This window comes from Bos javanicus, chromosome 12 (assembly GCF_032452875.1).
Source record: "Bos javanicus breed banteng chromosome 12, ARS-OSU_banteng_1.0, whole genome shotgun sequence".
Taxonomy (NCBI): domain Eukaryota; kingdom Metazoa; phylum Chordata; class Mammalia; order Artiodactyla; family Bovidae; genus Bos; species Bos javanicus.
In genome coordinates this window covers 36,411,846-36,426,366 of record NC_083879.1, presented here as the reverse complement: position 1 = coordinate 36,426,366, position 14,521 = coordinate 36,411,846, and the positions used below count along the sequence as shown (strand labels likewise).

Sequence of the window (14,521 nt, the reverse complement as noted above, 5' to 3'; positions counted from 1 at the left end):
CACTAGGTGAAGGCCAGCTGGCACAATGTGTCACTCCTGTTAGTTTTCAAATTGTTGCCATAGATCCTTTCACCCATGTGCTTGCCTGCACCCCACCTTCGCCTCCACGCCCTGTGTTAGTTCACCTTGGACCTGGAGTCTGTCTGCTTCTCAGTTAGGATCCCAGGATCAGGCTTGCAACACTTCTGTAAGCATGTGATGAAGATCCGTCTTAGCTGGAGTGGGCAGAGTATGTGAGCACAAGGAAGGTAGTTTCAAAGAGCATGTTCAACATAATTTTATCTTCAGTAGAAAAGAGTCATTTTCATATTTCATCATAAGGACACATTTTAATGTTGAACAAAAGGAACCATGTTATTTAAAAGTTTGAGAAACATTGTTTCAAAGAATTATTAGAAGAAAAAAAGTATAATACTATTTTAAAAAACGTCCATACGTGAACCTCTCTACTGCTTTATTACAAATGCTACCAGATATAATACTTATTGTCCATAGTATTTATGAGATTCCCAATAATACTGTGTTTGCACATGAAGAAACTTCAATTTTACAGTATAGATGTCTTAATTCCCTGAGTGGAAAACATATTATTCATCACATAACTCATGTGATGAAATTGTAATAATGTGGCTGAAATTTTGTTTTGTTAATTTCTTAGGATGGATGCTGGAAACTTACACAAGAACTGGGATTTATATTAAAACTTAATACAAATATTTTAAACAGCTTTCTTGAGCAAAAAGGCATTCGATCTTTAGGTATGTCACTAGTTTTCTATTTATAAATGTCACGCTCTTAAATGTTACACGTTTTTGTAAACCAGTGTTCTAATATATTTGTTTCTTCCAGTCCAGCATTTCTCATGATGTACTCTGCATATAAGTTAAATAAGCAGGGTGACAATATATAGCCTTGATGTACTCCTTTTCCTATTTGGAACCAGTCTGATGTTCCATGTCCAGTTCTAACTGGTGCTTCCTGACCTGCATACAGATTTCTCAAGAGGCAGGTCAGGTGGTCTGGTATTCCCATCTCTTTCAGAATTTTCCACGGTTTATTGTGATCCACACAGTCAAAGGCTTTGGCATAGTCAATAAAGCAGAAATAGATGTTTTTCTGGAACTCTCTTGCTTTTTCCATGATCCAGCGGATGTTGGCAATTTGATCCCTGGTTCCTCTGCCTTTTCTAAAACCAGCTTGAACATCTGGAAGTTCACAGTTCACATATTGATGAAGCCTGGCTTGGAGAATTTTGAACATTACTTTACTAGTGTGTGAGATGAGTGCAATTGTGCAGTAGTTTGAGCATTCTTTGGCATTGTCTTTCTTAAGGATTGGAATGAAAACTGACCTTTTCCAGTCCTGTGGCCACTGGTGAGTTTTCCAAATTTGCTGGCATATTGAGTGAGCATGTTCACAGCATCATCTTTCAGGATTTGAAATAGCTCAACTGGAATTCCATCACCTCCACTAGCTTTGTTCGTAGTGATGCTTCCTAAGGCCCACCTGACTTCACATTCCAGGATGTCTGGCTCTAGATGAGTGATCACACCATCGTGATTATCTGGGTCGTGAAGATCTTTTTTGTACAGTTCTTCTGTGTATTCTTGCCACCTCTTCTTAATATCTTCTGCTTCTGTTAGGTCCATACCATTTCTGTCCTTTATCGAGCCCATCTTTGCATGAAATGTTCCCTTGGAAAGCTGGAATCAAGATTGCCGGGAGAAATATCAATAACCTCAGATATGCAGATGACACCACCCTTATGGCAGAAAGTGAAGAGGAACTAAAAAGCCTCTTGATGAAAGTGAAAGTGGAGAGTGAAAAAGTTGGCTTAAAGCTCAACATTCAGAAAATGAAGATCATGGCATCCGGTCCCACCACTTCATGGGAAATAGATGGGGAAACAGTGGAAACAGTGTCAGACTTTATTTTTGGGGGCTCCAAAATCACTGCAGATGGTGACTGCAGCCATGAAATTAAAAGACACTTACTCCTTGGAAGGAAAGTTATGACCAACCTAGATAGCATATTGAAAAGCAGAGACATTACTTTGCCAACAAAGGTCCATCTAGTCAAGGCTATGGTTTTTCCAGTGGTCATGTATGGATGTGAGAGTTGGACTGTGAAGAAGGCTGAGCGCCGAAGAATTGATGCTTTTGAACTGTAGTGTTGGAGAAGACTCTTGAGAGTCCCTTGGACTGCAAGGAGATCCAACCAGTCCATTCTGAAAGAGGTCAGCCCTGGGATTTCTTTGGAAGGAATGATGCTAAAGCTGAAACTCCAGTACTTTGGCCACCTCATGCAAAGAGTTGACTCACTGGAAAAGACTCTGATGCTGGGAGGGATTGGGGGCAGGAGGAGAAGGGGACGACAGAGGATGAGATGGCTGGTTGGCATCACCGACTCAATGGACGTGAGTCTGAGTGAACTCCGGGAGTTGGTGATGGACAGGGAGGCCTAGCGTGCTGCGATTCATGGTCGCAAAGAGTCGGACACAACTGAGCGACTGAACTGAACTAAATATATTTGTTACATGTGAAAGGGATTATATTTGTTAATCATCAAAGGATGGGACTAGTTTCTAGTCATCTTTACCATTAAGTAGGGTACTACCTGTGCAGATCTATTTGCACGAGTAGCAATGACTGCTGTAGAAAGATCCAAGTAGCCTAAACACAAAGATCGCTTTCACGCACACCTCATAGTCAGGTGTCGGTCCATAGGAAAGTCCCACCCCATACAGCGGTTTGGACACGTAGACTCCTTCTATACTGCAACTCATCCATCACCAACATGTGTCTTTACAGTTACTCCTATTGAAAAGAAGAAGAAAAGATTACTCTGGCATCATCCACCTGGTAGACCAGAGGGAGAAAGAGAAAATGTGGCAAGGATGAGGCTCTGAGCCCCACCCAGATATTAACACAGGGAGTTGGGAAATGTACTCTTTGAATTGCACTTTGAATTGCATTAGACGAAATGTAACAATGAAAACTTGCACAAGCAGAGTGTTCTAGTTTCTGGAGTGAAAGAAGAGCTGATTAACTCCTGCCAATAACATTTATTAACCCTAGACAAAGTATTTTAAAACCACTCTCTGAAGGCCTGGAATATAATCAGAAGCAGGCAGAAACTAGCAGGGACACAAACTTTGAAAGAAGAGAAACAAATTAGGTGAGCTCCACTTTTATCCAGCTTTTCACCTGAAGGTGCGTCTCAGTTCACGAGGCACATGGAGGTTAGAACTGAAACAAAGTGTTCATGGGATGATAGCACAGGGGTCAGCGTTTGAGGCTGAGAGCACCTCGAAATTAAAGGTGAGAATACTTAATGGAGGGGACCGAAGAGCAGGGAGCTCTGAAAGCTGCACTGAAAGCTCCCTCAACTTTTGTTTTGGGATTGTGTGTTTGTTTTTTGTTGTATTGATTTATTTGCTTGTTTTTAGAGAAACAAACTGCTACATCTGCTAGTGGAAGAAAATGCTTTGGTTTGCTCTGAAGATTCTGCAATTGTTCAGGTGTATCATAGTTCATAGATTGCCATGAATAATGCTAATTAAATGCCAGTAAACTTTATTTATTCTTTTTGTATGGAATGTACAAATTTCGGGGGATGATCGTATCAGTGGGCCCTGTTCTTAACTTACGTAAAACATTCTCATCAATATTGGCATCATCTGTGTAATACTCCCAGTAGATTTTCTCAAAGTCTGTTCACTTAAAATTGTATGGAATGACATAATAAAAAAATCTGACTTACGCACACACACCTCCCTCAGATCCTTGGCTGTCCCCTAACCTATACATACACCAGTGTGCCTTCAAGGAATCCAGAAAAAAGCAACAATCCAGAAGCTAGAGGGCTGAGCAGAGATTTCAGCTGTCACCAAGTGTTAGGAAGACAGAATTTGGTGTTCAGATTACAATTTAGACTTGATAAATGTCTCAGGCTTTCCACTGAAACCCTAGAAGAGCCATAAAGACTGTATATCATGATCAAGGACTGTCTGACAGGATGAGGGGGGGGAAACTGAACAGTCCCACCCTAACAAGGCCTAAAGCAAAGCCTTCAGAGGATCCACCAGAACAAATGTAAAACTATGAAAGTCCTAGAAGGACACAAGGAAAACTGAAAAATTGAAACATATATGGAGATTATGCAACATGTTACAGAAGAAAACGTGAGTCAAAAGAGAAATTAAAAAATACCTTAAGACAAATGAAATTGGAAATTGTGGTGGTTGTTATAGTTGTTTAGTTGCTAAGTCATGTCCAACTCTTGGGACCCCACGGACTGTAACCTGCCAGGCTCCTCTGTCACCTGGTGGCTCAGCAGTAAAGAATCCGCCTGCAATGCAGGATGTGCAGGTTTGGTCCCTAGGTCAGGAAGATCCCCTGGAGAAGAGAATGGCACCCACTCCAGTATCTTTGCCTAGGAAATCCCATGGAAAAGAAAAGAGAAAATGGAAATACAACATGGCAAGATTTATGGGATACAGCAAAAGCAGTTCTAAGAGAGAAGTTCATAGAGATAAGAGAGAAGTTCATAGAGATAAATGCCTAATTAAAAAATAAGATGTTTAATAAGCAATCCAGCTTTTTCTGCAGCCATTGAGATGATAATATGATCTTTATTCCTCGATTTGTTGAACACATTGATCAGTGTGTGCATATTAAACCGTGATCTTAACTCTTCTCTACATATTTTGCTAGAATTCACTGTGAAGCTGTCTGGTCCTGGACTTTTGTTTGTTGGGAGGATTTTGGTGTGTTTTTTTTCCCCCTAATTCAGTCTCATTACTGATAACTGATCTGTTGATATTTTCTACTTTTCTTCCTGATTCAGCCTTCTTGTTGTTCAGTGGCTCAGTCGTGTCTAACTTTTTGCGACCCCATGGACTGTAGCACACCAGGCTTCCCTGTCCTTCACCACCTCCTGGAGCTTGCTGAAACTCATGTCCTTTAAGTTGGTAATGCCATACAACCACCTCATCCTCTGTATCCCCTTCTCCCCCTGCCTTCAATCTTTCCCCTCATAAGGGTCTTTTCTAATGAGTTGCCTCTTCCCATCAGATGGCCGAAGTATTGGAGCTTCAGCTTCAGCATCAGTCTTTCCAATGAATATTCAGGATTGATTTCCTTTAGGACTGACTGGTTTGATCTCCTTGCAGTCCCAGGGACTCATGAGTTTTCTCCAATACCACAATTCAAAAGCATCAGTTTTTCGGCATTCAGCCTTCTTTATGGTCCAACTCTCACATCCATACATCACTACTGGAAAAACTATAGCTTTGACTAGACAGACCTTTGTTGGCAAAGTAATGTTTCTGCTTTTTAATACACTGTCTAGGTTTGTCATAGCTTTTCTTCCAAGGAGCGTGCGTCTTTTAATTTCATGGCTGCAGTTACCATCTGCAATGATTTTGGATCCCAAGTAAATAAAGTCTCTCACTGTTTTCCCATATATTTGCCATGAAGTGATGGGACTAGATGCCATGATCTTAGTTTTTTGAATGTTGAGTTTTAAGCCAGCTTTTTAACTCTCTTTCACCTTCATAAAGAGGCTCTGTAATTCTTCTTTGCTTTCTGCCATAAGGGTGGTGTCATCTGCATATCCGAGGTTATTGATATTTCTCCCAGCAATCCTGATTCCAGTTTGTGCTTCATCCAGCCTGGCATTTCACATGATGTACTCTGCATAGAAGTTAAATAAGCAGGGTGACAATATACAGCCTTAACGTGCTCCTTTCTGAATTTTGAACCGGTCCGTTGTTCCATGCCTGGTTCTAACTGTTGTTTCTTGACCTGCATACAGGTTTCTCAGGAGGCAGGTAAGGTGGTCTGATATTCCCATCTCTTTAAGAATTTTCCACAGTTTGTTGTGATTCACACCATCAAGGGCTTCAGCATAGTCAGCAAAGCAGAAATAGATGTTTTTCTGGAATTCTCTTGTTTTTTTTGTATGATCCAGTGGATGTTGGCAATTTGTCCTCTGGTTCCTCTACTTTTTCTAAATCCAACTAGGACACCTGGAAATTCTCAGTTCACATACTGTTGGAGCCTCGCTTGGAGAATTTTGAGCATTACTTTGCTAGCGTGTGAAATGAGTGCAGTTGTGCAATAGTTTGAACATTCTTTTGCATTGCCTTTCTTTGGGATTGGAATGAAAACTGACCTTTTCCAGTCCTATGGCTACTGCTGAGTTTTCCAAATTTACTGGCATATTGAATACAGCACTTGGGAGATCCAGTCTTGGAAGATCATATATCGCTAGGAATTTTTGCATTTCCTCTGTGCTGTGTTTAGTCAATCAGTCGTGTCCGACTCGTTGTGACCCCATGGTTTGCAACCTTCCAGACTTCTCTGTCCATGGGGATTCTCCAGGCAAGAATACTGGAGTGCGTTGCCACGCTTCCTCCAGGGAATCATCACAACCTAGGGACAGAACCCAGGTCCTCCCACATTGCAGGCATTTCCTCTAAATTGTCCATTTTCTTGGCATATAACTGTTCATAGTCATCGACGATCACTTTCAAAAGCAGTGTACATCACAGGAATGTCAGTCCCCAGATCAGAAGAGTGTTTATTTTGAAAAGCTGAGGGAAGGTTGGAGTGTAAGTGGATGGATTGGAGGACGTATACAAGGGGGGCTTCAACTTAAAATATTTTCTTTCTTTTAAAGAAAAGAGAAAAATTCAAAACGTGGAAAACTGTTAAGAGTAGATAAGCTATGAGGTGATGGGGATATTCATCATATTGTTTTTTCTACTTTTCTGTAGGCTTCAGATATTTTTTAAAAAACCATTGAGTGACTTTGTTGTGGTGATGCAAACAGTGCTACGTATCGGACATTTTGGAAACAGTTAATTGACCTGGGAAACTACACGTGTACATAGGCGTGTATGTAATTCAAGTTGTTTCTTTCTCTTGTTACTCTAATGATGATGAAGATTGTAGGAGAGGAAAAATAACTCTCTCTCTACCCTTCTGGTTCTTGGCTGAGACTCCCCTGTAATTAAAGGTTAACAAGAGAGAAACAACTTGAATTACATACGTGCATATGTACGTGTATGTATGGGAGCCAAAGAAACATGAGACTCAAAAGGCAGCCAGGCAGCTGAGAAAGGGAGAGGGACAGGGGCTGTAGGGCTCCCTGGAGGGTGGGGAATGGGCAGGTGAGGGGACAGAATGTGTGGTAGACAGATATTTGCACTGCCTGGCGACAGCTCTCTTCCTGTTATAGCCCCTCTCCTAATTTATTTTAGACTGTTGTGGGTGGGGGATGTAGTAAAAAGCTTTTCCTGAGTCTCCTAAGTGTTGATTGCCTTTAGCTTTTCACCAAAGTGGTAGATTCTGGGGTGGCTTATTTTGAACCCAAAAAGATGTGGAAAGTTTGGTTTCACAAAGTTTGGGATTGGAAAAGTAATATTTAAAATGAAAATATTTGTATAAAGTCATCTCAAATACATAGGTTGCATTTAGGAAATAAAAATGGGTCAATTTCTGGGCTCAGTAGATATAAGCATTCATTTTCAATGTTGGTATTTTTCATAATAGAGTAAAATATCTTGATTTGGATAAGGACACTGGTTACCTGTATGCACTGTTAAAATCATCAAAGAGAGCAATTTATTGATCTTGAAAAGCAAAAAGATTTTAATCTCACACTTCATAAAGCAGGCAGACTCCAGTCTCGAGCCCAGAGAAGGCACAGTAAGGAAGGGGCTCTTAGCTTTTATAGGAGGGGGCAGCAGGGGACAGGAGGTGCCTCTGATTGACTGGTGCATATCCGACTTCTCAGAAAGACCCAGGAACAAAAAAATAAGCAGAGACCCTAGGAGCTGATTTAAGAGTTGCAGGCTTGGCTGCCTGAGTGTGTAGTGCTTCTGGTCAAGCAGAGCATTTACAGGAACATGAAAATTATCTAAATTTTGTTTTACTGACAGGGCCCCCAAGGCACCAGTAGTGCTAGAAAGTCTATTCCAAGACTACTGATCACTTAGGAATAATTTGATATTAATACAGTGGTCTAATCAATGTATCAGTTGTTCATCTGTTGTATGCTTAGGTTTATCCCCCTGAGGTATTTGCAGCAGGAGCCTAGAAACTAAATTTCTTTCCATGAACTTCGCACATCTCTGGTTATGTGGAAAGTTAGGGTGCAGGGGGGACTCTGGATGGAATTCAGTTTCCTAACAACCATCAGGATATTATGATAAACCCTTGTTCCAGTTGCCCTCCTTTTTTATTTAAATAGCTGGTTAGTTAAGGACCTTGTTAAGTATTACAGAGTTTTGTGATGTGCTCATGTGTTATGGTTTAATAGTAATATTAATGTAATTCTTCAACAGAACTGTTATAAACAGGTACCGTTTGGGATGCAGTGTCTCTAACAGACATAAACAAATGCTTCACTTCCAGGTGTAAGAGGAAGAGAGCGCCTTCTAGACCTGATCGCCACGTTTCTAGTGCTGCAGTTCCTTCGCACCAAGTTGGAACAGGAGGGAATAATCGTCAAATCGCTGATGAGACTGGATGATGCTTCCATTCCCAGGTGACTTTAACTCATTTATATTTTCAGTCATTTCTTTTATTATATTTGCTTATTTATTTGCCCTCAGCCTGTTTGTTTCATCTTGTTTGTTTTCATCATGAGCAAAAGAAGCTATATCAAGTGTATGTGTGTCGGCCAGGTTTTTATTGTACTGTTTTGTGGATCCAGTGTAATAATTATGGAGAGTAATTCCTAAATTAACAATGATGCCCCTCTTCCCCACAGAATTATCTTAATCAAGAAAAGAAATTGTTTAGGCTACAGGGAAATACATTCCTATTAGGTACCCTAGTTAGCAACCAAACTCTTTCAGTGGATTTCTTGTAATAAGCAAGACACGGGTAGAGAGCAGGCCAGGAAGCAACTTTAGGTGCTCATAAATAGCACCCCAAGTCTTAAAGCATTATGTATAAGGCTAAAGGAAAATTTGTCTTTATATATATTTTTTATTCCAGAAAATAGTGGAGTAAATAGGGAATGATTTTTTTTTTATTTTTTAAGTTTTTGTGTATAATAAGCCTCTACATTTTGAAATCATCTTTGAATTTATCTTTAAAAATTAACAAATTTTTTCACATCCATGAGTCTTTTATTGGTCATTTATATGCCAGGTAGCAGCGTCAGCAAAAACAAACAAAACAAGCGTTTCCACCTAAAACAGCATCTTGTCTCCTCATTTGCCTTTTCATGGAGTGCTTCTCTCCCAACTCTAGATCCACATAGATGAAAACAGCTTTACTGGCAACAGATCTTAAGGGGAAAAATATTGATCAGGAGGCAAGAAAGCTATTGATAAACACCTCCCAAATACAAAAATACTAGCCAGCAGTTATTACACCAACTAGCAGTTTCACATACAGTCTCCCTTTAAGGCTAAGATGATCCTATTTTATAAGGGGTAGAGGCAACAAGTTCCAAGAGAATTCAACCTTCTTTGAAACTAGCCCACATGCTCTACAGCAGACACTATAAGCACAGCTTTTATGGCCACCGAGACCAGGGTTCAGATCCAATGGGAAAGGGAACTGGAGAGTAACAATTTCTTTAAACACTTTTACATTGAATAAAAGTGGATCATAATTTATGCTGATCAATTACAAATCAGCTATGTTTTTACAAAGTAATTGGAAGTAACTATTTTACAACTATTTCCTATTTGAAAACATTTTTTCAAGGCTGTAGTTCACAAGTGTGTGTATGGAGGGCAGGGATGTGGAAAAGATGAAGATGGATTATTTAGTTAAAAAAAAAAAGGCTCAACCATTTCTTAACTACCTTGTAAGAAGCTGCAGCGAAGTATAAGCACAGAGATAACTGTTCAAGGGAGCCTCTCACCGGAGCTCTCCCACTGTGTGTGGGTCAGACAGTGTTTTCACAGGAAACGGCTCAGAGAGTTACTGTGCTGCTGGGTCCTGGTTCAGTGCTCCTCTCACTACAGCACATGGCTTGTATGTGCTTCTGGAAAATCTAACATTTCCTGGGCCTGGGACAAGCATACAAATAGAGATTCACATGCTATATGTCTTAAGTATTTAAAAATTGCAGATTAAACCTTCAGTTAAATATGTTTAAAGCTCTACTCCAACAAATACAACTTTGTAACCACCTAGAAGACCAGGTTCAGATTTAGAATTCTGGGGCCTCCCTAAGTTTTATGCTTAAATGTGGCAGCGTGTGACAAGTGTGTGACAAGTTCTGGGGCCCCAGCCCTTGGCTGATGCCTGGTACCACGGAGGCCTTGGGGGCAGGTATGAACACCCTGCTCGCTCATCGAAGCCGCATCTGTACCCATGCATATGGTACAGTGTTGTGTGTGTACACATATGCACACACACATACACAGTGTTTTTTCAAAAAAGGCAAGATAAGGGGAAAACTAACAAAACTAATAAAATATTTTCTTTGGGGGAGAAGGAGGAGACAGGATGGAAGTTAGGTTTCTCATGTACTTTGTTTTATGATTTTGACTTTGAAACTGTGTAAATCTTTTACCTAATAAAGACCAGGTATCAGAGAACAGAGATTGAGCATGTTAAATTATACCATGGAAATGTAGTCAGCAGTGTCTGGAATATGAGGAAATAAATGACAAGAGAAAAAAGAGAGGAGAGGTGAAACCTATAAATTAAAGGACATTTAAAAAAAATAGAAGGACGTTTGAAAGGAGGCAAACGTAGCCCTCATTTGGATCCTGATTTGAACAAGACCCATTGTACTTTTTTCTTTTAAAAAAAGACAGGGAAATTTAAACATTACCTGAATATTTTGTGATATTAAAGAATATTCATAACTATTTTTAAGTTTCACATTTAAGAAAAAGTTGTCATCTCTTAGAGATAATATAGACGAAACTAAAATAAATAAGTAAATCTACTTGTACCTTCTCACAAGGACTGATTAAATTCTCCACTTCTGGGGAATTCCCTGCTGGTCCAGTGGCTAGGACTCCACAGTCACTGCCAACAACCCAGGTTCAATCCCTGTTCTTAGAACTAAGATCACACAAGCCACGCAGCTCAGCCATAAATAAATTAATAAATTCTCTACTCCCAACAGCATCAGACCGGAGAAGGCACTGGCAACCCACTCCAGTACTCTTGCCTGGAAAATCCCATGGATGGAGGAGCCTGGTGGGCTGCAGTCCATGGGGTCGCTAAGAGTCGGACACGACTGAGCGACTTCACTTTCACTTTTCACTTTCATGCATTGGAGAAGGAAATGGCAACCCACTCCAGTGTTCTTGCCTGGAGAATCCCAGGGATGAGAGCCTCGTGGGCTGCCATCTATGGGGTCGCACAGAGTCGGACACGACTGAAGCGACTTAGCAGCAGCAGCAGCAGCAGCAACAGCATCAGACACAAAGGAGGTACTCATAAAATAATTAACTGAGCATTTTACTATATGTAAGCAACATGTTTTAAATGAATATCTGGAAAAATACATTGAAGAACTAGTGGAAGGGACTGTTTGATTTACAGGCACAACCAGTGAGCCACCTCCTCTTTTTAAATCTTTTCCAATTATGATAGCCACTGGAATAACTTTGAGTCTCCTTTTGAATTGTAGTGGCACAAACTATTAAGTGAAGATTTTGAAAAACGGTGAAGTATATTCCATCACACATCATAACACCCATGCTGTTACCCTATCACTGTTATTGTGTGGGCAAAATTATTTGTTGGCACTTTACAACAATATTTTAAGGAATTTTTGTTTCGTATTTATGCATATTTAAAGCTTTTATATATTTTCGGCTTCATGATATATATAACATTAATGCAGTAGCACATTGCTTGGAGGTATATGATCAAAATTTTCATTTTAGTAGAACCATGAAAATTTAGAGGCCATTTGGATTCGTGAGAATATTTAAAATCATCTTGCTGCTTTCAGTAGTTAGTAACTGTCAATAAACTAATAATTAGTGGGTCTTTTTAACCATGTTGGGTATGCCAGCTATTTAGTATGTTCATGTCATCATATTCAGCTAACATTTATTGATTGCCCACTTTGTGCCAGAGACTGTTTAAATTCATGCTTTTTGTTAATCCCCACAGCAAACCCATAGGATCTTGTATCACTGTCATAACTGAAGAAACAGACTTCCGGTGATAAATGAAAGCTGTAACAATATCACACAACTAGAGAATTCCCTGGTGGTCCAGTGGTTAGGACTCTGCAGGTTCACCACTGAGGGCCAGGGTTCAGTCCCTAGTCAGGGAACTAAAATCCCACAAGACAGGTGGCCAACAACAACAAAAAACCAATATCACAACCAGTGAGTGCTCTGTGATCACAGAGGCAGGATTTGAACCCAGCTCTTAACCACCACACTACTCTGATGGCCTTTTCCCAGTTCATGGGGGGGCGGGGAAGATGGAGAAAATTCTCCAGGTTTTCAGTTTCCCCCATATTCTTTAGTATATATCAACATTTGTTTGCTAGCAAGTTCTAGCAGACAACAAACCAATGAGGAAGTAGCTAACTAATACTAATGAGCAATCCCACGGTTTTTCTGAGTCTTTAGTTTGAATAATTGACACCATTTTCTGGACACAAACTTGAAGTTTTTATGTTACGCACATTTTACAAGTAAGTTGTTCCTCGTTTGTGTGCTAAAATTAGATATATACCAGTATCTTGGGTGACTCTCAGGTACTTTACAAGTAAACAATGGAGTTGAGAATTCCTGGGACAATAAAAAGGAGAGAAAAATGAAAGCCTTTGTAAAATAGCATCAAGCTTGTCCTTGAAGGATAGAAAGGAGATGACAACAAGCAAACATGTAAAGGGCCAGAGAAGCGATAGTTGTCCTGGAGCGAGAAGAACATGTGTCACATGCGGGGAAGCTGGGCAGTGAGGGGGCTACTCTGTTTCCAAGTAGTTGAATAAGTTAAATGCACCATGTCAGACAGGTGGAAGAACTTTCACAAAACGTCAGAGGAAAAATAAAAGAGAACTGCTTTTATTAAGTATCTTAATTTTTGACAGATTTTGTCTGATTTATATAATGTGCTAGATTTGGCACCACATGACATTTCGTATGTAATTATATTCTGAAATTGATGGAAAGATGTGTTTAATCTAGGAATATTCCCTGGGATTGCGAGAAAATAAAGAAAGCCAGTGAGTGGCTCAGAAGAACTGAAGGGCAGTACCCATCCATCTGCCAGCGGCTGGAGCTGGGTAAAGACTGGGACTCCGCCACCAAGCAGCTGCTGGGTATCCTGCCCAGAGATGCCGCCTCCCCTCCTCACAGGCTCCTTAAGCACAGCCAAGGCTGACGCACATGCACTTGTCTTTTAACATGCACTCATGCCTCATGTATATGATAATCAGATATAATAGATGCCTATAATGAAATCTAATTATGATTTTATTCAGTATAGCAATCACTTTAAAATAAATGGAAAAAGGCTATTGTTTCAGTGAACTAACAAGCAACTATACAATAAAAATTTCAAGGAATTCCCTGGTGGTCCAGTGGTTAGGACTCCAAGCTTTTAACACTGTGATTCTGGGTTTGATCCTTGGTCAGGGAACAAAGATCCCACAAGTCAAGCAGTACAACCAAAAAAAAACTTTTTTAGATAAAAATTCTAATATTACAGACTTTTTTTTTAACCAGAGGTTGGGGGAGGGTGGAGATTGGATGAAGGTGATCATAAGGTATAAACTTCCAGTTACACGATAAATAAGTACTAGGATGTAATATGCAGCATTAAAATATACTTAACACTGCTGTATAGTACATGTGAAAGTTGTTCAGAGACTAAATCCTGAGTTTTCATCACAAGGAAAAAATGATTTTCTTTTTCTTTTACTCTATATCTGTATGAGGTGGTGGATATTCACTAAACTTACTGTGATCATCATTTCCTGATGTTTGAGAGTCAGATCATGCTGCTGCCATCTTAATCTTATACTGTGCTATATGTCAATTATATCTCAATAAAACTGGGAGAAAAAATTAAATCACTACCCTCTTTGACCTATAAACTCCACTGGTAGGAATTGTACTTATAGAAATTAATCTTACAGAAACATGGACACATTGACGCGTGCAGGTATCATATGTGCATATATACATAGTGCCATCACCCAGCGTGTGCAATAGAGCTCATTTTAAAAGTTATATAAATAGGTGTTTATGAGATAGAACTCTATAATGTCATATTCCAAACTAGTTACCTTTGTGGAATAGAAACTTTATTTCTGTCTTACACACTTTGAATTTTAAAAGTTGAAATTAAAAAAATTAAAAAATTTTACAGGGAATGTATGTATTTAGTTTTTATTTCACAAATACATAAAAGCAGAGTAAATAGTGTAATGACCCCCATCAAGACTTAAAGTATTTTGTCAATTTTTTTACATGTATAACAGTCTTCTCTCCCCTCTTGCTGTCTTACCAAATGTCTCACATTCGGATATGTCTGACTGTGTCCATTTCTTTTTCCCCATA

The 14,521-nt window shown here is 39.7% G+C and overlaps 1 protein-coding gene across 1 annotated transcript in view; it reads left to right on the top strand.

Annotated features, from left to right (window-relative positions):
- Positions 1-14,031, top strand: part of PARP4 (poly(ADP-ribose) polymerase family member 4) — a 76,723-nt gene extending 62,692 nt beyond the window's left edge. Inside the window, exons 32-34 of the mRNA XM_061435024.1 lie at positions 659-758; positions 8,424-8,556; positions 13,145-14,031. Coding sequence (XP_061291008.1) covers positions 659-758; positions 8,424-8,556; positions 13,145-13,340 — 429 coding nt within the window. The 3' untranslated portion in view covers positions 13,341-14,031. The remainder of the gene's footprint in view (positions 1-658; positions 759-8,423; positions 8,557-13,144) is intronic.
- Positions 14,032-14,521: the final 490 nt, after the last annotated feature.